Genomic DNA, 25,004 nt, shown 5'->3' on the forward strand with positions numbered 1-25,004 from the left:
TTCATAGTTGGTCCTTAGACCTTGTTTAAGCTCTGTTTCTTTCACTCGACCTCCTACACTTGCCCCGGTCAGCGTCGCTTGGTTCCATTCGGTCTCATAGCACGAAGAACCTTCAGGACGAAGAAGCGCCTCAATTCCCCGGCATCGCACTGGCGAAGAGGCAACCCCACGAGAGTCCCATGGCCCGAGCACCTTCAGCCGGGTCTCAGGGGGTGACGATCCTGCGCACCCCCTCCTTCGACCAGAGCGCAGCTTCACCCCTGGGAGGTCTGGGAGGTGCGACTGCTCAGCGCGCCGCCATAGACCAGACTCCACTACTCCAACATTCTTAACCAACACATCACAGTGGCTCTCTATCCACTTGCACTATGGATTTTTCCTACCACTGAAAAATACATTCAGATGCTATTATTATAATATAAATTAACTGACAATTGTGAAGACCACATATTTCTATTGGGTGAACTGAGCCACAGTCTAGTGAATCCCTTCGCATATCCTTTGATTATGTGTGGCTGAGCCCCTCCTTCAGGTTTCTCAGAGCAGCAAACACTGGGTTGTTCCATTTTGCCCACATAACAACTGTGTAAGGCATGTTAGGCTGACTTGACTGATAGGGATGATTAGCCCCGACACCCACTTTGTTTCATGGGTAAGTGGGGATTAGAGAGTGAATGCTGAGAGGAAATTAGGGTGTCATATTAGGACTGAGGGGTTGTTGTTGTTCAGTAGTAAGGCATGACTGATAGGGATGATTAGCCCGGACACCCACTTTGTTTCATGGGTAAGTGGGGATTAGAGAGTGAATGCTGAGAGCAAATTAGGACTGAGGGGTTGTTGTTGTTCAGTCGCACAGTCGAGTCCGACTCTTTGTGACCCCATGGACCAGATCACACCAGGCCTTCCTGTGTTCTTCCGCCATCCTCTGAAGTTTGCTCAATTTCATGTTTGTTGCATCTATGACACTGTCATAGACTGTCATAGGACTGAGGAGACACAGCTTCAAATACTCACTCTGCCATAAATCTCAGTTGGTGACTTCTTGCCAATCACTTTCCTTACAGGGTTTTGGTGAGAGCAGATGCAGAGGAGAGAACTATGTAAACCTGAGCTCCTTGGCAAAAGGGACATAGAAAAATGTGAAAGATCAATTTGATATGGGGGAGGAAAACTGTTTCTCTGGTCAAAGTCTGACGAACTATGAATCCCACAAGCTCCTTTTTTAAAAATCTGAGGAAGTAGCTTGCAGAATGGATTGTTGCTATAGAAACTAAAGTTGTGCTCTGTACAGGGACATCCCCCTTTTGTGTCTCTTAGTTGGGGCTGAAGTCAATTATGGGTTCCCTCCATCTATTACACTAGGCTTGCAGAAGCTGTGACCCATCAAGGAAAGAGGCTTGATGAACTCTTTTGCTGCATGTCTGGAGATGCAGAAGTCAGGGGTGGATTGGTCAAGGGAGGATTGAGGAAAACTGCCAAGCAGCCTTTTTTTGTTGTTGTTGTTGCTCAGTCGGACAGTCGAGTCCAACTCTTTGCGACCCCATGGACCACATCACGCCAGGCCCTCCTGTCTTCCATCATGCTCCGAAGTTTGCTTAATTTCATGTTCATTGCATTGATCGTGCTCCAGAGTCTGCTTAATTTCATGTTTGTTACATCTCTCATGGATCACTGCTTTGACGTGACGAGAGGGCTTGAGTGGTTCGATGAGGCTGTGGGCTATGCTGTGGAGGGCCACCCAGGATGGACAGGCCACATCAGAGAACTCAGACAAAATGTGATCCACTGGAGAAGGAAATGGCAACCCACTCCAGTATCTTTGCCAAGAAAACCCCATGGACAGTAACAAAAAGCCAAGCAACCTGCAGGACACAATAAAGGGCTGATTAGCTGCATTCAGTTTTGTGAAACTAAGCTGTGCAAACTTGCACTGCACCACAAGCTGGTATTACAACTTGCTAGGAATTAAAGAGTGGCTTGCAGTGATTCCACTTGGGAAGAGGGATTTATCTCTCTTACCTTTTCTAGAATGGGATTTTAGTTTTTATTTAACAACAATTTGGGGAAGGGGGCACTGCTGTCAAAAACCAGTAATGGTCACCTGGTGGCCCATGGGCCATATCTAACCCTACTCTGGTTTTACAATGCAAAGCAGAATGCTGTTCCATGTCTCCAGGTGCCCCACCCAGTCAAGTACCTCCCAACCTGGGGGAGGGGACTGAACTTCCCCTAAGTAAGTTATTATGAATAAAGAGGGAGTGTCAGCATGGCAACAGGGAATTGGCTTGTAGCAGGTTGGGAAATCTGCAGTTTCCTTAATCAGCCAGCATCTAACAGTGCACATCTTAAACACAATTGCTTTAAAGCAATTGAGCAGTTTCCTTAAAGATAGTTAAAGTCCTGTGCAGATTCACTCTTTAAAGAAAAATTAATAATTTCTGCTTTTTTCCCCAGGGTGCGGCTGGCCTGAAAGGAGGAGAAGGTCCACAAGGTCCCCCTGGTCCAGTTGTAAGTACAATTAATATGCTTAAAGGAGAAAAGGGATTTTCATGGAAACAAATATTAGTACCAATAATGACTTCTTTAAAAAAAAAATTCTTTTCATGCTGTTATGTATATGTGCTCTTGTGAACAGTACACAAATGTATGCCATTCAAATCCGCCAATAGCTGTTTCCTGGTAATTATGGGAACTAATGAGTCCACAACCACCAGAGACTATAAACAGAAATGTATTGGCCTATCTGCAACCTGCTGTTATCAACAGGGGGCAAATTGTCTTTTCTTGTTACACTACATATTAGCAGGCCAGAAAAAAACAACCTCTAGTGGTAAGCCCTGGAAGAACAGTCTGTAAAGAACACTGTGAAATTTGTTCAGCTTTGCTGTCCTTCTGAAATACATGGAAATTAGATGACACAAGTGGGGACCCACAATACTTGGGGGGGGGTGAATCCCTCCCCCCATTGCTGCCGATTCCCCACTTTTTCCTCTTTACAGCTTGGGAGGGAGGGAGACTCATGGGGAGGAATCCCAATTTCCCCCCATTGCCAAGCCGGGAACGGCTCCAAGTCCCCCCCCCAAACTATGGAGCCTGGTGTCTTTTGCCGCTGCGGCCAGGCTCAGCATGGCTGCTGGCCTCTTCCACCACCGCTGCTGACCTCCACCACTGGGCTGGGCTGAAGCGACTCCTTCTGGGCTCAGCTGGGCTCCCAAGCTGCACGGCTGATACTGCCAGGTCCAGCAAGGCTCCCCTGGCTGTGTTGCCGATGGCCTGAGGTCAGTGCTTTTAGGAGGATTTACTTTGGGGGGGATTTAAGCCCCCATGTATTGTTTTTAATTTTCAGATTTTTCTACAAACCTGGAGAGTACCCCAAGTTTGCTGAAAAATCTGTTTAGCCTCTGTGTGGCTTCAATCTGTGGATTTAGATATCTGCAGATGGGGGCCACATGTGGCTAATGGTCTATAGATATGAAATTCAGAAACATCTTTGAAATATAGCTGACAAATGGTTCCTTTTTCAGTTTCAGAACAAGGCTATATTTCTATAGCCAGCAAAGGCTCAGCCACAGTCCTCTTATTTATGTGCTGCCACTAGAAATAATTCAACCTGTGCTGGGTTCCAGTCCTGGAAGTATTTTGTATGATTGCCACTGAGCTATTTGAGCACAACCACTGAATGCCAGTTTGTGTAGAACTTGACATTCTTTGGCAGCAGTTACATTACCCTCTCAGTGTCTGGACTGTAACTCAGAGCAGGATGAATTTTGTTCATCAGCAGCTACAGTTGAGCATAGAAAGGGGCTCAGCATATTAGTGGCTTTATATCCTGGAAAAGTCTATTCTGGTGTATGTCATGTTCCAAACACTGACCTCTTAGTATTTCTGTCACTGAACACACACAAACTCATGAGGCTTCCTTATACTGAATCATAATTTTGTTCTATCAAGGTCAGTACTGTCTACTTTGACTGGCAGTGGCTCTCCAGGGTCTCAGGCAGAAGCCTTTTGCATCACCTATCACCAGGCCTGTAGCTACAGTGGGGCTTTGGGGGGCTCTGCCCACAGAGTGCTTTTAGGGGCACAGCCCCAAAAGAATTTCTCGGGTAAATGCCTTTTTCCAGTCATTTTTAAAGGCATGTGCTCCTTTAAAGCAGAGTGGGATGTTGTAGTTAAGTAATTCTCTCACTGAGCAAAGGGGATGGAGTAGGTGATCTCTAGGATACCTTCTAACTCTGTGTCAAGAAACTGGTCTCCTTTAAGAGAATTTTAAGTGTTAAGTGTTAACCTAAGTGTTAGCTTTATTGACTATAGAAGTCATCATCCCTCACCTGCCGGCTTGTTATCAGAATGGTTGCTTAGGCCGGCAGAAGTGATTAACTTGCAGCAGCTGAGAACTGTCATCTAAAGTGGTTGACAGCTTGCAATTTAGAGACCTATCCTGGTAACAGCTTTCTATTGGCCAAATGGCTTTTCTTTCTGCACTGAGACCTTCAGCCCCACCAGAAAAAAAGTTGCCCCACAAGCCACAGAATCCTGGCTACAGGCCTCCCATCGCCTGATCCTTTTCAACAGGAGATGCCAGAGATTGAACTTGGAACCTTCTGTATGCAAAGCAGATGCTCTACCACTGAGCCTACAGCCCCTCCCCTGCTGTTGCATTGCAATTGATAGTACATCTCACCCTTGTGCTTGTTCAGGAAGTACAAGTAGGCAAAGTTGGAATATGCCAAAGATTGTACCTGAATAATACAGGATCAGGAAGGGGAAGCAGGAAATTACTACAGCTGAATTGTATGGAATTCACAGTCTTTAGTCCTTCCAGAGTTTGCCTGAAAGCTGAGCTGCATGCAGCAAAAATCACAAAGTGCATCTCATGCTGTATTGAATTACTTTTAACTGCAAGTAGGAGATCACAAATTTGAATGCTCCTATAAATAACTCCCCCAAAATAGAAATGGGTACATGTGGGGAAAGAATTTTATGCTGTCCTTCTCCTGTGACTCTCCAACAGCAGTCCGATGTTATATAGTATTGTGGAAGTCTCTTCACACCAGAGCTTGGCTTTTAGTTCTTTCATCCTCTGAATATCTACAAAGTGCCTGCTGGCTGAAGTCCAGCACCAGGTTTTATTGTTTGTTTTCTGTTTGGGGCCACGTCTGTCTGACTCTGAAATCTTATACATTTCAAATAAAAACTCTGAAAACAAACCAGCTCTAGCCTCTGTGGGATGAGAACGTAATTGCCATGAAATTTAATTCTCACTCTCTGGGAATCATAATCAAAGCAAAGCAGCATTAATCCTTTGCTATGCTTTTCAGTCATGCCATGTTAATATTGAAGACCACCCCTCCCGCCATCCTGTTTGTGACTTGGACATTTGAAGCATGCTGTTGACCATATCAAAGAGAGGGAAAAAACACAGAAAGACAGAGCAAAAACAACAACACTTTTTTTGATTATTAGTATTTTATAAAAGAAGAGTGCATTTAACTGGCATACTAAAATGGACCTTCTAAATCCAAAGGGCCAAAATACATACAGAAAAACTTTTTGAGTGCAGGAAATACTTTGCAGTCTTTATTAAATATTGGGCAGTCATCAATGAACCCCTAAGAGAAGCAAGCATTGACAATTGAGTCTCAGTGACTCAATTATTATTTTACTCCCCTGGCCAGCAACCCATTTTTAATAGGGCCACATTTGAAATGAGCAAATACTTAATGGTCGGGAACATTTGCTGTGTCCATTAAGAGTCCATTCACATGTTACATTAGTAAGACATACCTCTGAAGGCCAAACTGCACATGATATTTAGTCATGAATAGTTTTTACATAGCACTTGGATTTATCTTACTGTGTTTTTGACTCAAAGGTCTTAAACAGATCAAGATCCACCTCTTATAGGCCATAAGAACATAAGAACATAAGAGACTGACTCAAAGGTCTCAAACAGATCAAGATCCACCTCTTACAGGCCATCTCCACAGCTAAACTGCTAAGGTAGTTTTCTGATCCTCATCTACAAGGAAAAACTGGATTATTTTTGAAATATTAAATTCACATAACCGATTAAGAGGAAGGACAAATACCTTTCTCTCAAATTGGACCAGATTTTACACTTCAATAAAATATGTTCTCAGGACTCTAGCTGACCAGATCAACATTTACAAACTCTGTCTGACTAGGCCTTTAGTATGAGGGAAAACAATTTAACTGAGCAAGCATAAATTCTCTTCTATAATGAGGGATTATTAGGTCCTTTTAAGTAGCTCAAGATAGCATAAAAGAAGGGAACATACATGCCATGCCTTCAATAAGGTACCTGTTTTACCCACATTCAGTACTGAGGACTTTATTTGTTTTATGAGGCCCTTATCTTTGCCATTGAATCCTAAGCATTGGAGTCTATTTATGATGATCACCTTCCATTGACCCATATAAGGGTCTTTCTCAATGAGATTCAAAATCAGTTTATTCACATTGGAGATTTTTTTTGCTTTAATTTAAATTCCAAGATCCATTCATAAGCTTTCAATGAATTCTGGAAAATGAAATGCACAAATTCACATAGTTTATCAGCAAGGGATTGTGTTGATCCAAGCGGAAGTGTGGAATTATCATCCTCACTGGCAGTTTTCCTATAGAAAATTCACAGGTCCCCCACTCACAGGAGAGAGTATATAGACAGATGCTTTACATATATGTTTCCCCAAAAATATGCTAGAAACCCCCCCCCCTAAATTTCCAATGCAGCAAAAAGACAGCATTTTACTGATCCATCAGGGCAGCAGGCATTTTGTCCTGTGGAACAGATTCCACATCATATAGTGGAAGCACGCCTGTGCTGCAAAGAGGTCAGTAAAAAATTGCCTCATCACTGGATTGGAGATGTGCTGACAAGTGAGGCTCAGCCAGTGTCAGGCCTCTTTGCAGATGACCAGGTGAATTGCAAAAGCCATTCCCAGAAAGCTCGATGAGCAAAACTGGCCCATTCCATATTTCCCTTTATGTAATCTGTAAAACTGTCCACTCTGCCTCCTAAAAAACCCCAGGCACCATGAAAAATTTGCTGTGCTTTCCAAACCATTTATGGCAACGTATGCTGTAAGAGGACCTATCTCCCTGATGTCCCCTGGAATATTCCCACAAATAGCTGTCCACAGACTAATGGGAAAAGATCAAGATGGGTAGCCGTGTTAGTCTGTCTGTAGCAGTAGAAAAGAATGAAAGTCCAGTAGCACCTTAAAGACTAATAAAATTTGTGGGAGGGTATGGACTTTTGTGAGTCACTACTAGGGGTATGTGTTTGGTATAAACCGAAATGAGTATCTGTATTCAGTTACCAATATGGCTCAGCCCCCCAAATGCCAATTTTTCCAGCTTTTATTTGGGCGACCCAGCCCCAACCAGAGTGCCTCAGTTGATCCTCTTTTGTAAGCTTTGAGCAGCAGGAGATGGTCAGTTGGGGGGGGGGGCATGGAACTGACAACTCTTTGCTGCCTCACCTGGAGCTGGTCGGCTTCTCTTGCACCTTGTTTTAAACCAAGCTGCAAGAGGAGCCATCCCAGGATTGGCTGGGGCAGCAGGAGCCGACAGCTCCACACCATGCCAGCTGATTCTCCCTTGCCCGCAGGCTCCGCTGGGGCTCCACTGGGCAGCCCAGTTTAAACCAGACTGCCCAACAGAGCCTGCAAAGGAGCTGATCCTGTGGGGAGAACTCTCCCCACAGCCTCGGCAGGGGCTCTGCTGGGCTGCCTGGTTGAAACTGGACTGCCAACAGAGCCCTCCCAGGAGCCGATCTTGCAATGAGAACTCTCCCCAAGGCCACCAGAAGGGGGGGGGAGATCTGAGATCTTCCTTCCCTTCTTTCTGCTATTTTTTGGGTTCAGTACATCCGAACCCAAAACTGTACAAATAACCAGTGGGATCCAACCATCCTCCAGGAAGCTTTCCTCCCGGCTAAGGATCATTCCTCTTTCTCTAACAAAAGAACCAATTAAGTTGGAAGAAGTCTCCTTGGACTTGAAGAGGGCATTAAACTTTGCTGAATGGAGCAGTATGATAGGATAAAGTCCATCTGATTGTTGGGCAGCTCCACATAATTTCTATCATGGGTGAGTGTGGTCTCTCATTGGAAGAATTAAGACATCAGCCAATCTCTTAAGGGTGCTTCTGCTTAGATCGGCTGCTTTAGAACTGTAATAATCCCCCCCCTTTTTTTGTTCCAGGGTTCCCCAGGTGAACGTGGCCCAGCAGGAACAGCTGGCCCCATTGGTTTGCCAGGACGTCCTGGCCCTCAAGGTCCCCCTGGGCCAGCAGGAGAAAAGGGAGCTCCGGTGAGTAATTCTGAAGAAATCGTGCAAAACACAGAAGTTATTACAGAAGTTATTACTTTTCCTAGCCAATAATGTTAGCTCTTCACACTCCACTACCTTTCTATTGCATATGTGCCCAGCATACACGTTGTATTCCCTTTCTATTTACAATAGAGTACCACAGAAATTTAATTAAACTAGATGACATTTTGGCACACTTTATCAAACCCTAAGGCCCAGGGAGAGGGGTTAAGTAAAGCTGATCATTATGAGCACAGTAGTGGCCACCTTGTATTATAAAATATTTGTAAAACCACAGCACTGATTTAAAGGTAGTGACCTAATACTCTGTTTTACAAAGCGCTACTTTATATCTCATTTTCTTATCAGATTTCCATACTCCTAGCCTTTGCTATATTTTTATTCAAATATCTCCCAGATATAGGGAACAAAGTTTTCATTGCTTTTCATGAGAGCTTTTGAAAGATCACTTCAGTTTTACATTGATGCATCCATACCTGTGCATGTTAATTGTATTGGTAGTATAATAAACAATAATTTAAAAACCTAGGAGGTCACAAAGAATCACCGGGGGATGGGGGTGGGTCTAAATTCTCTGTCCTTCCCCAATATTCCACTTATATGAGAGCACCAAACTTCACCAATAATAGTTTCCTGTTCACCTATCCCTGAACCTCAGCCATCCAGCACTACAGCACAGTTTCCTTACCGTACTGACTGCTGATCACCACAGGTTTACTTAAGAAAGCCAGTTTGGTCACCACCTTCTGCCTCCTTTCCCCAATCTTGGTTTGCTCAACTACCCTCAACATTCCATGCCTTCTGCAAGTCAATGGGCATAAGCAAATGAAGCAGTTTCTTCAACAGAAGATTCAATTTTTTTTTTTAAAGTCTTTCCTTGGGGCAATCAGTTGTCTTTTCTGTACAATAACTGATCAGGCAATTATTTTATTGTATTTTAATTTCAGGTCCTTATATATGGGACGATAATGCTGTAAATTTCTCACCAGACTTTCTTCACATGGTCAAAGTTTTATGATTAATGAATTTTTGTGTGTGTTAAACGTATAAAAGAATAGGTGTAATTTGCTGGAGAGGAAATAACATAAAGGCCATCCTAAATTATTACAAAGAAAGATGCAAAAGATCACTTCCAAACCTGTTGTAAATTTAAACAGGCAATACTGGTATGGAGCTCAAAGCTGAAACTCTGGCTGATTAGCTTAATTTTGAATGGGGCTTTAGCCACATATGGTCCAATTGAATTCTATCCAGCTAGTATCCATTAGTTTATTTTAACTGGTTAAATTGAACTGAATTAAATACTCAGTCTTAAAGAGCCAGGGGTTCTTTAGTGATGGCCTTTTAGCCAACTGATCCTGCAAGCAAAATTTAAATGGTCTGGGGTTTTTCCCCTCATATATTGAATTTTAGTTTTATGTCTGCTTCATCATTAATTCAGTCTGCTTGTTACCTCTGACCTCAAGTTTCCTATATAAGAGCAGAAGTATCCTAGCTATGGCAAAAAGGAGCCATTACATATAAGCCATTTATCAATTTGTAAATATAATTATCTAATAGGTACTCGTGCTCAAAAAGACAGCATTTTACTGATCCATCAGGGCAGCAGGGATTTCGTCCTGTGGAACAGATTCCACATCATATAGTGGAAGCACGCCTGTGCTGCAAAGAGGTCAGTAAAAAATTGCCTCATCACTGGATTGGAGATGTGCTGACAAGTGAGGCTCAGCATATATGTAACATGCAGATGTACCACAAATCATTATCTATGAAATAGCTCTGATTCACAGAGAAAGCTCAGCTCTAGCCTTCACATACCACTGTAGCATATTTTCTGTCTTTGGACCAAACACCTGCCTGTATAGATATATCTTTGACAATTTGGGAGCAATTAGATGATCCATGGACAGTCACACAAGCTGCTGTAGCTGTGATTCTGAGTTTGGAAAGGGAAGGGGAGCTGGAAATGGCACCATTTACAGTTTAGAAATAATGAGTCCAAAAAAATCCCATCAAATTTTAGTTAGTCTCATAAATAAATTTAAGCAATTCTAGTCCTCTCCTACAACTGTTCAAGTCTCCTGATTTACTTTCCAGTATCCTGAAGAAGAAGAGGGCTGCTCCTCAAAACCAGAAAGAACCCTGGGAACTGTAGTTGGCTAGGACTTCTGAGCCTTTAGTCAGAACCAGGAAAGTCTAGCAAAGGTTCCTGGACTTTTGGTAAGGTCCTGGAAGCCTGACAAACTTCAGTTGCCACAGAATCCGGAACTGGAAACTTTCTGTTGATAAGTCTTCCGTGCTTGGTGAAGGCACAAGGAGCAGCTCCCCTGCAAGAGGAGCCATCCCAGGATTGGCTGGGGCAGCAGGAGCCGACAGCTCCACACCATGCCAGCTGATTCTCCCTTGCCCGCAGGCTCCGAGAATTTAGAGTAGTCCTAGTCTTTTCTAACATCTCAAAGAATTCTTGAGAAATGCCAAAAGCTTTTTCTAAAAATTCACTGGAAAAGTTAAGAAAGAACTAGCTCATTCTGAACTGAGATGGGGAGAAATTATTTCCTTAGCTGTAGAACACCTACCAAGATAAAATGGAAAATAATTTCATCAAATCCCTGTTCTTCTGGAACATGACAACATCCCCTTGTAATAAGAGAAAAGCAATGATCCCATATTCAATTATTGGCATCTCCAGGATATAGGACCTTGGAAAGGTACTGCCAGGTGTAATAGACAGTACTGTACAAATAACTAGTGGGATCCAACCATCCTCCAGGAAGCTTTCCTCCCGGCTAAGGATCATTCCTCTTTCTCTAACAAAAGAACCAATTAAGTTGGAAGAAGTCTCCTTGGACTTGAAGAGGGCATTAAACTTTGCTGAATGGAGCAGTATGATAGGATCTGATTGTTGGGCAGCTCCACATAACTTCTATCATGGATGAGTGTGGTGTCTCATTGGAAGAATTAAGACATCAGCCAATCTCTTAAGGGTGCTTCTGCTTAGATCGGCTGCTTTAGAACTGTAATAATCCCCCCCTCTTTTTGTTCCAGGGTTCCCCAGGTGAACGTGGCCCAGCAGGAACAGCTGGCCCCATTGGTTTGCCAGGACGTCCTGGCCCTCAAGGTCCCCCTGGGCCAGCAGGAGAAAAGGGAGCTCCGGTGAGTAATTCTGAAGAAATCGTGCAAAACACAGAAGTTATTACAGAAGTTATTACTTTTCCTAGCCAATAATGTTAGCTCTTCACACTCCACTACCTTTCTATTGCATATGTGCCCAGCATACACGTTGTATTCCCTTTCTATTTACAATAGAGTACCACAGAAATTTAATTAAACTAGATGACATTTTGGCACACTTTATCAAACCCTAAGGCCCAGGCAGAGGGGTTAAGTAAAGCTGATCATTATGAGCACAGTAGTGGCCACCTTGTATTATAAAATATTTGTAAAACCACAGCACTGATTTAAAGGTAGTGACCTAATACTCTGTTTTACAAAGCGCTACTTTATATCTCATTTTCTTATCAGATTTCCATACTCCTAGCCTTTGCTATCTTTTTATTCAAATATCTCCCAGATATAGGGAACAAAGTTTTCATTGCTTTTCATGAGAGCTTTTGAAAGATCACTTCAGTTTTACATTGATGCATCCATACCTGTGCATGTTAATTGTATTGGTAGTATAATAAACAATAATTTAAAAACCTAGGAGGTCACAAAGAATCACCGGGGGATGGGGGTGGGTCTAAATTCTCTGTCCTTCCCCAATATTCCACTTCTATGAGAGCACCAAACTTCACCAATAATAGTTTCCTGTTCACCTATCCCTGAACCTCAGCCATCTAGCACTACAGCACAGTTTCCTTACTGTACTGACTGCTGATCACCACAGGTTTACTTAAGAAAGCCAGTTTGGTCACCACCTTCTGCCTCCTTTCCCCAATCTTGGTTTGCTCAACTACCCTCAACATTCCATGCCTTCTGCAAGTCAATGGGCATAAGCAAATGAAGCAGTTTCTTCAAGAGAAGATTTGATTTTTTTTTAAAAAAAGTCTTTCCTTGGGGCAATCAGTTGTCTTTTCTGTACAATAACTGATCAGGCAATTATTTTATTGTATTTTAATTTCAGGTCCTTATATATGGGACGATAATGCTGTAAATTTCTCACCAGACTTTCTTCACATGGTCAAAGTTTTATGATTAATGAATTTTTGTGTGTGTTAAACGTATAAAAGAATAGGTGTAATTTGTTGGGGAGGAAATAACATAAAGGCCATCCTAAATGATTACAAAGAAAGATGCAAAAAATCACTTCCAAACCTGTTGTAAATTTAAACAGGCAATACTGGTATGGAGCTCAAAGCTGAAACTCTGGCTGATTAGCTTAATTTTGAATGGGGCTTTAGCCACATATGGTCCAATTGAATTCTATCCAGCTAGTATCCATTAGTTTATTTTAACTGGTTAAATTGAACTGAATTAAATACTCAGTCTTAAAGAGCCAGGGGTTCTTTAGTGATGGCCTTTTAGCCAACTGATCCTGCAAGCAAAATTTAAATGGTCTGGGGTTTTTCCCCTCATATATTGAATTTTAGTTTTATGTCTGCTTCATCATTAATTCAGTCTGCTTGTTACCTCTGACCTCAAGTTTCCTATATATGAGCAGAAGTATCCTAGCTATGGCAAAAAGGAGCCATTACATATAAGCCATTTATCAATTTGTAAATATAATTATCTAATAGGTTCTCGTGCTTCAATATAAAATTGAATTGATTAACAAAATCAACTCAGCAATAGACATATTTTAAATGTTTGGAAGTTTCATTGCATGTGTGCGCTGTTGTCCCCCAATACATTAGTTATGCCAGCCCTGTACACACAACCCCTCCCTCTGTGATCACTGACTTGTGAACACATCACCTGTGCACAGAGGAAGTGTCTGTCTGTATGCTCCCTCCCTGTGATCAGCGGAAAGCAGCATCCCAGATCATGGGGAGGGAATGTACATGCAGACACTTCCTGTGTATATAGATGCATGCTCATGAGCCAGTTTGGTATAGTGGTTAAGAGTGCAGACTCTAATCTGGGAGAACCAGGTTTGATTTCCCCATGCCTCCACATGCAACTCCTGGTGTGACCCCTAGGTCAGTCATAAGTTCTTTCAGAGCTGTTCTCTCAAGGGCAGTTCTTGAGAGAGCTCTCTCAGCCCCACCTACCTCACAGGGTGTCTGTTGGGGCGGGAATGGGATTGTAAACTGCTCTGATACTCCTTTGAGTAGTGAAGGGTGGGGTATAAATCCAATCTCTTCCTCTTCTCTTCTTCAATTGCACGGGAGGCGGGGCCAGCATACCCATGCCCATTCTTGCTCCCTGCGCATTCAGTCCTTACAGGGAGGGGTCTTGTGTAGAGGGCTACTATATTAACAGCAGTGATATTAAGAACATGAACACCCTTAAATATAAGAGAAGGAATTATATTGCTCATGTGATTTTTTTTCTTTTCCTCCTTTGGTATATTTTCATTTCTGTTTCTTATCTTGAATAGGGTGTTGTTATCTGTATTTTCATTTCTGTTTTCTGTCTATCTATAATACACCTATCAGGGAAAAAACCCTTATTGAAGTACTGACAAGCAGACAATGGCTCCTGTAACAAGTTAAGCTGTTTTGCAATGTAAAGTTCTGAGTTTTGTAATTTATATGTATGAGGCCTTATCGTGACTGAGCAAGCAACTAGGAAGGAAGTTCTTAGAAAACTTGAATGATGTGACTTTGAAGCTGCCAAAGCAAATCAGTGAGCTCAGCCTTCGGAAGGCTTAAGTAGTAAAGCTCTGAGGAGAACCAAAAATAATCCCATTGCAGCAAATTGCAACTCTGTTCTCTCCAGCTTTGCTTATTGCAGCCAATCACGTAGAGTGTAAGAACAGAGTCTGACAAACACATATGATAACCTTCAGCAACAGTTGTGTGGCTGCTCGTATTTAATTGGTGTTTTGCCAAAGAGAGGAGTGCCATAGCCCCTGCTCAAAGGCCTGATCCTCTACAGAGCACATTTGTGAGAGGAATGAAAGGAGAGCTAAAACACTACAAAAGAGTAATGAAGACGAGGATCGTGAGATTCAGGTGGCAATACAGGTGCAAGTAATGTTAGGTGTTCATGCTTTCAGATTCAAGGGCTCCGATAGCCAGGTTAACTGTTGTTCAGGGTTCAGTTTATCAATATTCCTTATTCAAAAGGCTCAGTTTGAAGAAGAAGAAGGATTGGATTTATACCCCGCCCTTCACTACCCAAAGGTGTCTCAGAGCAGCTTACAAACTCCTTTCCCTTCCCCTCCCCACAACAGACACCCTGTGAGGTAGGCGGGGCTCAGAGAGCTCTTGACAGAAACTGCTCTTTTTCAAGAACAGCTCTTATCAGAGCTACGGCTTGCCCAAGGCCATCCAGCCAGGTGCAAATGGAGGAGTGGGGAATCAAACCCGGTTCTCCCAGATTAGAGTCTGTGCACTTAACCACTACACCAAACTGGCTCTGTGATTGCTCAATGGAAATTCCCAATGAAATAAACTTAATTTTACAACATGCACCGCTCGTTCTTTTATGTCTTTCAGTCTGGAATTACTGTTGCTATTTTGATGACGTTTACTTGCATTGTGAACATGCAATATCGGTCACCAAAATTAAACCACAGATGCACTAGCCTTCAGAAAGCACTGAAGGAACAGAGAGATACTGACCTGTTAGACAGAAAAAGGACTGCAACGGTGCAAGGCATGGAGATGGAAATGTCAAAAGTCCAAGAGGAGCTGAAATTCAAACAGTGGAAGTGAGAGTTATAAAGGGAGACCACAGAGTTGGGGCTACAACTGTCAGTTTAGAGAATCTGGGAAATAAAACTATTTATGTTATTTTTAACAAAACAATGCATGTAGAAGAATGCCAGAGATTTTCAGTTAAAAAGCAAACAAACAACAACACTGCCCAATGGTGTATCTCTCACAGAAGTAGGACACCATCTGATTCTAAGCTATCTATAGGTGGCTGCTCACAGAGCAACCAGATAACAAACATGAATATTGCAGTGTAGTTCTGCAGAAAGCACATAGGTCCTAGCTGTCAAGGCTTTATCCACAACACCATCCCAGAGTTCTATTAAGCCTAAATTCATTAACATAATTTCAGTGGAACGGTCTCTTTCACCTTTCTCCTTCATGCTGTACTTTCTTGACTGGAATCCTGATTATGCTACCAGAGGTGAAGACAGGTCTGTACAACTTGTGACCCACAAAACCAAGTGTAGTCCACCACTGTTATTCTCAGAGATGCACTTGCACACTGTTAAGCTGTTTCAGCAACATACACAGGAATCTGATGCTCATGTGCTACAACTCACCCTGCTTACTAAATGTTGGGAATTGTCCATGGCACTTTCTCAAAATGTAGGACACAAAGTCAGTCTCATAGAGAAAATTTGCTATTGAAGCCAGAGATGAATAAGTCATATACAACAACCACATCCCTTCATACTCTTTAACAATCCTCATTATGGAATGAGGAATTGGAAGAATGAAATTCCCAGTCCCCACACCCTGTCAGGCATCTTCTCTTGTGAAATGAAAGCTGGTCCTTATTCATTGATGTAGTCATATTCTCACTTGCGTACACCATACCCTATATGATATATCATTTTTGAATGTGCTTACAAATACAGAGGTTATTCACCGTGTTTGAACCAGATTTGTGTCCATCATTTAGTCTATCAGACCACCCTCACCTGACATTTGTGTGTGCTAAAATGCTTGATAAGTGCATTTTCTTGAATGCATAGTGTTCTGCCCTGTTGATAATTCATCTGTGATGGGATGAATACTATTTTGTTATCCATAACAGGGTGAGAAAGGCCCTCAAGGCCCAGCTGGACGTGATGGAGTACAGGGTCCCGTAGGTCTTCCTGGTCCTGCTGGTCCAGCTGGATCTCCTGGAGAAGATGGCGACAAGGTCAGTTGCTGTCAATTGTAATTGTATATCTGTCCAATGATTTTGCTGTTGCTTGCAAAACTTCAGGGGGAAATTGGGATTATTGAGATAAAAATGACAAAGTATTCCATGAAAGGCTAACAGAATTATTGTGGCAAAATCTTTTGAGGACTAGAGCCCATGTAGCCAGATATTTTAACTGTTATCTTCAGTTGGATACAGGGGGAAAATTAATAAAGGGTCAGAAAGCCATGAAGTACAAGGCATAACAGTAGAACTGTCACATTTTTATGGAAAATCCAAAAGCATAAAAGATAAAAACAGAGAATCTCCTTCACAAAAGCTATCACTGTGATAATGTTATCATTCATTAAATAGGATATGGAAAATGTGATGCACAAAGCAATGGCGATAATGCAGTGATATAAATCAGAATGGCATAGAGGCAGTCAGTACAATAGAAGATATTTTAAAGAATAGTGACTGGTTACAAGTGAAAGTATTTCCAAGAATTGAACCCTTTACCGGTACAGAAGAAAACATACAAATAATAGTCTTGATTTCAAGAGTGATCCTTTGTACCAAAATGATCTGAAGATCTGATTTTCGAGTGCAGAAGGGTTATGGAATATGGCAGGAATTTCCAAAGAACTACCTTATGAAAGAACTGCTAATGTATAAGGTAGATTATGAACTAACTGATTTTCAGTGCAGCCCTCTGCAAACTTACATAGCCCATTGACTTCAATGGACTTAGAAGGGAGTGACTCTGTTTAGGATTGTACTGTTAGAATCTCGAGCTAAAATTACAGAATTATTTTTTGTTAAGGAGCTCAGGTTGCGGTCATACGAGTCAGAAAAAACGGGGTGAAGCGAGGCTATTTCTTCCAGAGGAATTTGACCCGCAGTTGCATGATCACACCTCCCTTTGAAACCATGGGTGCAGTCCATCAGTGATTGATCAGATGCAACTGCGGGTGAATCAGGGGGGGGGGGTTGTGCCATTTTTCCTCATGCACTTAATCAAGGGATCAATGAATTGCACCTCTGCACCAAGGGCTCCGTATGGAGTTTGCGATGATGCCCATACAGTGAAGGGGGAAAAAACAATGGCACAGAGTCAGGATGGCCTGATCATACCATCCCGACACCATGAAAGCGCGCTGGAGTGATCAGACATGGGAAAGTCCATCCGTCACCCATCGCAACCCGTTTATCAATGGGTTTTCCCCGGTGTCTTTTAACTCCATTTCTGCAGCAGAGCAGAACGGGTTGCTGATGGCTGCGGTGTGCTTCCCAGATGTTGTTGTCTGATCATGCCTTTTAAATCCACCCAGCATTTGCACCTATGTTGGGTCTAATTGTGCGTATGATCACAGCCTCAGAATGGCATGCATGGTCCTTCCTTCCCTCCTCACATTTTATCTCCATTACAACTCCGTGAGGAAGGTGAAACTGAGCTAGGGCTAAGCATGGATTGAATCCAGACCTCTGCAGTCGTAGTCCAAGACTCAAAACACTACATCAGAGATAATGAGAAATGAGTGTGTATGACACGGGCCACAATGTTTCTGTTATTCTATCACCAATGACATTAAAACTAAAATCTTCCTCCAGTCTGAGCTGTATGGGGTTTATACCCCAGAAATATTTATTTACAGCATTTTATATACCCACTTTTTATTATCTGATTCTCAGAGCAAAATAAAACACACAACAATCCACATCCTATTAAAATAAAACCAATAAAACTGAATCTAAGCCAAATCAAACAGAATCTCTCCTTAGACGTTGAAGCATCAGTATCAACAAATAACAGCTCAAAAGCCTGTCATTGCCCATGATAAACTGCTTGAAATGTATCACAATGTAAGAGGAGGGGCAGCATTTCCATATTTACTTATTTGTTTGTTTCTAGCTTATCAAATGTGACCCATAGACAGCAACGTTTGGAGGTGGGGAATAATACAGCAGGATGGGGGGATCTTAATAGGTCAGCCCAAGATACCAGGATATGATTTCAACAAGACTTTGTGCCTCCCACCCCCACCCCCAATTTTAAGTAATAAATTTTGGAAATACCTAACCAGCCATAGCTAAATCTCTCTAAGGATCATAGCCTGGAACTAGATATTACAGCAAACAATGGATTCTTACCCTGTATTTGCCACCAAGCAGCAAAGCAGAGGAAGAGAAGGCATTTACAGGTGAAACATGGGGAATGTGTAAGCCATTTCCTGCCCACTCCTTTTCCTCTAGATTGCTTCTTGCTTACTCAAAACTGGTCCTGGAATTACAGCTGGGAGAACCCAATAGGAGAAAAGTGAATGGGAGTGATGTTGGGAAGTTAATGTGGTGGATGGGTGAGGGTTAAGCACTTCCCTTCAGATCCTCTGCTTCCCCCTGTAAATTATTTGCTTTGCATGTCAGTGACAAGAAAAGGGTTGGGAAACTCATGTTTTCTGTTGATCATCAGTTTCTTCCTCTAGTTGCCCTACAAATAAGATGTGCTGTAAAGCTGAAGGAATGCATTAACTCAGTCTTGTTATCTTATACATTCTCTTTCTCAGTTGCTTATAATCTGAATTGCAGAGAAGTGAGAAGCTGTCCTTTGGTTGATCACAATTAGATTCACGGCATACTGAAGGAGACATGGAGGGGGGAAGGGAGCTAGTTTCCTTCATTTAAAATCCAATTAATGACTGTTTCAACATGAGGGCATGTTGTGCTTTCAGCCATAGCAGTCAATACCAGTACTCATCTGTCACAGCAAAATGTGATTGATCAGGACAAAATTGCCCCTCTTAGGCCTTTGCTTGTAAAATGTGGGCATAAGGTGGCATTTAAAGATACTTCAACAGTGACCCCAGTTAAATTAAAAGCAGGTCCTTCTAAAGAAGAAATGTAACACCTTTCTTTCTGTTACAGGGTGAAATTGGTGAGCCAGGTCAGAAAGGGAGCAAAGGTGACAAGGGAGAAAATGTAAGTACTATTTATTCTTTTTAACCTCTCTTCCACTCTCTCTTTTTGACTCCTCTACAGTATTGCTTTTTCGTTCTTATTGCTTGGGCATGAATGAAAACATGTATCAAAAGCTAATATGCTGACTAAGCAGGAAAGAGGACTGGGCTGTGCACAGCCATTCATACTTCAGACCAAGAAAAGAAAGAACAAAAATAGGGGATGGTGTTACTTTCCAACACTGTTTGGTGGCAGCATTATGTGTTTAGAGATGAATTGCTGGAAATGATTTTATTCTACAAAGCCACCCACTTGTGAGTGAACATAACAGCATAAGAAGAGCTTGCTGGATCTGACTGGTGGTCCATCTAGTTCAGCATACTGGTCCACACAGCAATCAACCCATTGCCCTGGAGGTTCAAACAAACAGGACATAGACATTGAGGCCCTCCCCTGCTGCTGCCTTCCAGCACTGGTATTCAGATCTTTGCTGTCTCTGTAGATGGACGCTCCCTTCAGTCATGATGGCTGGTAGCCATTGATGTCCCTCTCCTCCATGAATCTGTCCAACCTCACTTTAAATCTATCTATGATTGTGGCCATCACTACCTTCACTGGCAGTGAATCCCGCAGTTTTATTACTCATTGAATAAAAAAGTATTTCTTTGTCTCTGTCCTGAACCTATTTCTCAACAATTTCATTGGGTGTCCTCAAGTTATAATACTATGGGAGAGGGATAAAAACCACCCACTATCCACTCTCTCCACCCCGTGCATAACTCTATAAACTGTTATCATGTCTCCCCTTTGTTATCTTTTTTCTTTTCTAGACCAAAAGTCCCAAACACTGTAGACTTCCCTAATAAGAAAAGTGTTCCAAATGCCTAATCATCTTGGTTGCCTTCCTTTTTACTTTTTCAAGCTCTTCAGTATCATTTTTTGAGATATGGTGATCAGAACTGTATACACTATCAGACGTCCCGTGGAGGTTCTGTGGAGGTCCCGTGGGTAGGGGGGAGGTGCCGATCACAGGACAATCCTGCGGCGCGGCAAAGAAGCGGGGCGGTGCGACAAACGGGTTTGGTTTTTTTCTGTACACCAAAGTATGTGCATGCTCCATTGGGTGCTTGTGCACATCCATGGAGACTTGGAAAAAAATCCCACCTTTTTGTGAGGGGACATGGGCGGGCGCTGGATGCCACTGGAAACGCAATCAGACGCCCGCCCTTGCCTCACGGTTTCTGGAAACTAGTACCTCGGAGGTACTAGTTTTTTACCCCGCATCTTCAGCGGGAAGCCTCGGGTAGCCACGGGAGCTCTACGCTTCCCGGATGTGGCGGTGAGATTGCGCCCGGAAAATCCGCCTATCTTCCATCTCTCTAGCGTGGCTAATGTTCCGTGTGACTGCAGACAATATTCTTTTTCTTGTTGTATTAAATGTAAACATTAAAAATATAATGTTACTAATGTTGTATCATTGTTTTTGCACTTTTTCATTTTTTAATGAAATGGAAGTAGCCCAGGCCTCTCTTAACCTCTGTGCGAGCCTGGACATACCATAGCTTTATACAAGGGCATTACAATGCTGGCCATTTTATTTTCAACCCCTTTCCTAATCATTCCTATCATGGAGTTTGCCTTTTTCACTGCTGCCACACACTGATTCGACATTTTCATAGAGCCTTCCACTACAACCTCAACATCTGAGTCTTAGCCAGTTCAGACTCCATCAGTATATATTTACAATTAGGAAATATTTTTGTTCCAATATTTATTGCCTTACACTTACTCACATTAAATTAAAATTGCCACGTTGTAGTCCACTCACTCAATTTAGAGAGATCCTCCTGTAGCTCTTCACAATCTGCCTTGGTTTTCATCATCCTGAATCATGTGGTATTGTCTGAAAACCTGGCTACTCTCCCCCGATTCCAAATCATTAATGAACAAATTAAATAGCACTGGGCCAAATACCAATCCTTGGGACTCTCAAGTTGAGAGACTCCATTGCCCTCCATTGCAAGAACTCTCCATTCACTTTACCGACTTTTAATCCACTAGAGGATTTATCCTCTTAACCCATGATTGCTAACTTTATTCAGGAGTCTTCAGTGAGGTACCTTGTCAAGAGCCTTTTAGAAGTCCAAGTATACAATGTCTACCAGATTGCCATTATCCACAGCTTGTTAACCTACTCAAAGAAATCCAAGGGATTGGTATGCCCCACTGTTGGACCTCCTGATGGCACTGGTATTTCTGGCCACTGTGTGACACAGAGTGTTGGACGGGATGGGCCTTTGGCCTGATCCAACATTGGAGTCTCTTATGTTCTTATGTTATCCTCTTAACCCATGATTGCTAACTTTATTCAGGAGTCTTCAATGAGGTACCTCGTCAAGAGCCTTTTAGAAGTCCAAGTATACAATGTCTACAAGATTGCCATTATCCACAGCTTGTTAATCTACTCAAAGAAATACAAGGGATTGGTGAGACAGGGCTTCCCTTTGTAGATGCCATGCTGATTTTCACTCTGCAGGCTTTGTTCTTCAATGTGCTTAATAATTCTCAGTGTCTACTAATCTACTCACAACAGGCTAATTTGCCTGTAATTTCATGGAAACCCTCTGGACACCTGTTTAAAAATTGGGGTGATGTTTGATATTTTCCAGTCATCTGGCAGGGAGGCCTGTTTTAGCAATGTTACATCTACTTGTTAATAGGTCAAAACATTCTCTTTTGAATTCTTTAACAGCCCTCAGGTGTGTCGTGGTTTTCACTTTGCCTAGTAGTCACCACCTCAATTTGTCAGTTCTTCAGGCACACTGAACAACAACAACAGGCAAACTTCTAATCAGAAGTAGCTTCAACATAGGTATTTGCTCTAGATTTTCCACAGTGAAAACGCATGCAAAGAATTCACTTCTTCTGCCATGTGCCCATCTACCTTAAGCAATTCTTGTGTTGTCCAAAAGCCCACTTGAGATATTTGAAGAAATGTCTATTGTTTGTATTTTATAGGGCCATCTGCTCCTCAAATACTCTTTTTGCCCTCCTTATTGCTGACTTGCATTTTTTTTGCCAGCACCTGTCCTCCTTTCTGTTCACTTTGGTGTGGGTCATTTTTCACTCCTTAAAATAAGCCTTTTTGTATTTTATTACTTCCTCGACTGGCTAACAATGCAGGAATATTTTTAGACTTGATAGTATTCAGGTATGCATTCTATCTGGGCCTGCATTAGTGTCGTCCTAAATAGCTTCCATGCATCTTAGAGGGATGTGACTCTTTTAAGTCTCCCTTTTAACTTTCTTCTGGCTAGTCCCCGCATTTAAGCAAAGGTCCCTCTTTTGAATTCCTTGGTGGTTGTTTTGGACTCTGGGGGCATATTTCTGTTGACATGTCCTATATCCCTGCAGTGGCATACAGGCACCTGTACCTCATTTCCTTCTCTAAGGATCCTTGCCTCCCTTGGCCCTAGGGTTTCCTCACATGGCCCTCCTTTACTGCCCTACTCTCATTCTCAGTTTCTAGCCCTCTCCCACCAATATTTCTCAATAATGTACCACACCATCCCTTTGGGATGACTCATTCTGAACTGAAAGGTATCCAGCGTGTTGGCTTTCCCTCAGAAATTAGTTGAAAAAATGGTGTGCCACCTTTTTGATATTAAGTGGTCAGGCATGAGGCAAAAGTAAACAACAAAGAATTCTCAGTTATGGGGCATGTGCATTTGGGCCTCCTTGCAGTGTCATATAAAAATTCAAAAGAGTGATAGCGTAGAGTATCTCTGTCCTTTGAATCTTTTGAAAACAATTTTCCTTTTCCTTTAAACATTCCTGAAGAGTTTAAAGAATAGATTTGCATTACTAAGTTCAAGTGAACATGAACCAGAAGAACTGTTGATTGAAACTAGAGATGTTATCAAAGAAGAATACTCAAGGACTATTCTTGTGGTCAAAAGAAATGAAAAACTGAAAATGAATGACTGGTGAAAATCTTAACATGCCTAAAGGTGGACAAAAAGCAAAAATGAACGTTGATAGAAATAGAATCAGAAGCCTAAATGCAGCATTCCAACAACTTGTACATAGAAACAAAGAGTACTATTATAATAACCAATGTAAAGAATAGAAGAAAACAACAAAAAGGAAGGACAAGAGATCTATTCCATAAGATCCAAGAAATCAAAGGACAATTTAAGATATGGTTAGGCAAGCTGGAAGATCAACACAGAAATATATTAACTGAACAGGACAAAATAAAGAAAAGAGGGAAACAATAAACTGAGGAACTATACAGAAAGAGATGAAAGGATAACAGATTCCCTTCATGAAGAATCTTTTGAAGAAGAACCTGCAGTTTTAGAAAATGACGTGAAATCTGCACTCCAAGCAATTGGGAGAAACAAATCACCAGGAATAGATGTGATATCAGTAGAACTATTCCAAGCCACAGAAGACACAGAGTCCATCAAAATCTTAACTATTAGAGCATCTCATTATTTTCTCATGTGAGTAAAGTGATGCTCAAAATCTTACAATAAGGATTATTACCATATATGGGATGCAACATTCCAGATGTTCAAGATGGATTCAGAAAAAGAAGCACTAGAGATCATATTGCAAATTTACATTGAATGCTGAAACATATGAGTGAATTTCAGAAGAAAATAAGTTCGTGTTTCATAGATTACAGCAAAGCTTTTGACTGTGTAGATCATGAAAATCTACAGTTGGTTTTAACATAAATGAGTATACCGCATCTGATTGATTTGATGTGCAACCTATACTCTGGACAAGAAGCTACTGTAAGGACTGGTGATGTGCAAACAGAATGGTTTCTGATTGGTAAAGTTGTCAGACAAGGATGTATTTTATCATCCTAACTCTTTAATCTCTATGCAAAACATATCATAAGGAAAACTGGATTAGATTTAGATGAAGGTGGAGTGAAAATTGATGGAAGAAACATTAACAGTTTGAGATGCCCAGATGACACCATATTACTGGCAGAAAACAGTGATGACTTGAAACAACTGCTAATGAAAGTTAAAGTGGAAAGTGCCAAAACAGAATTGCAGCTGAACATCAAGAAAATAAAAGTAGTGATTACTGTGGAATTACACAAATTGATGATGAGAAATTGAAATTGTTGAAGATTTTCTATTAGTTGTTTTAGCCATCAACTAAAAGGGAGATTGACACTGGGAGGGGCAGCCATGAAGGAGCTAGAAAAGATCCTTAAGTGTAAGGATATGTTGCTGGTGACCAAGATGAAGATAAATCATACTATAGTATTCCCCATTACTATGCATAGGTATGAAAGTTGGACAATGAAGAAAGCTGACAGGAAGAACGTTGATTCATTTGGAATGTGGTGTTGGAGGAGTTTTATGGACTGCCAAACACACAAATGAGTGGGTTCTAGACCAAATCAATCCTGAACTCTCCCTACAAGCTAAAATGACTAAAATGAAGGCTATTGTACTTGGACATGCTATGAGAAGACAAGAGTCACTGGAATATACAATAATGCTAGGAAGGATGCACAGAGAGCAGTGATGGGGGGAGGGGATGACAATAGCCATGAATGAACTGGGGAAAAAGAGACAGAGACACAGAGAGAAGGAATTCATGGTCACTGACTTACCAGTGGATGCTTTGCAGCCACAGAGCTAGGGGAGCTGTGTCCCATCAGACCCTCCCTCCCTCCCTCCC

General features: G+C 41.9%; 1 protein-coding gene across 1 annotated transcript in view; it reads left to right on the forward strand.

Moving 5' to 3' along the window:
- Positions 1 to 25,004, forward strand: part of COL11A1 (collagen, type XI, alpha 1) — a 362,318-nt gene that overhangs the window by 243,454 nt on the left and 93,860 nt on the right. The window contains exons 42-45 of the mRNA XM_015416098.1: positions 2,455 to 2,508; positions 8,232 to 8,339; positions 16,242 to 16,349; positions 19,257 to 19,310. Of these exons, the coding sequence (XP_015271584.1) occupies positions 2,455 to 2,508; positions 8,232 to 8,339; positions 16,242 to 16,349; positions 19,257 to 19,310 (324 nt within the window). The remainder of the gene's footprint in view (positions 1 to 2,454; positions 2,509 to 8,231; positions 8,340 to 16,241; positions 16,350 to 19,256; positions 19,311 to 25,004) is intronic.

The sequence above is a fragment of the Gekko japonicus genome, unplaced genomic scaffold, assembly GCF_001447785.1.
Source record: "Gekko japonicus isolate JY-2015 unplaced genomic scaffold, Gekko_japonicus_V1.1 scaffold303, whole genome shotgun sequence".
NCBI lineage: Eukaryota > Metazoa > Chordata > Lepidosauria > Squamata > Gekkonidae > Gekko > Gekko japonicus.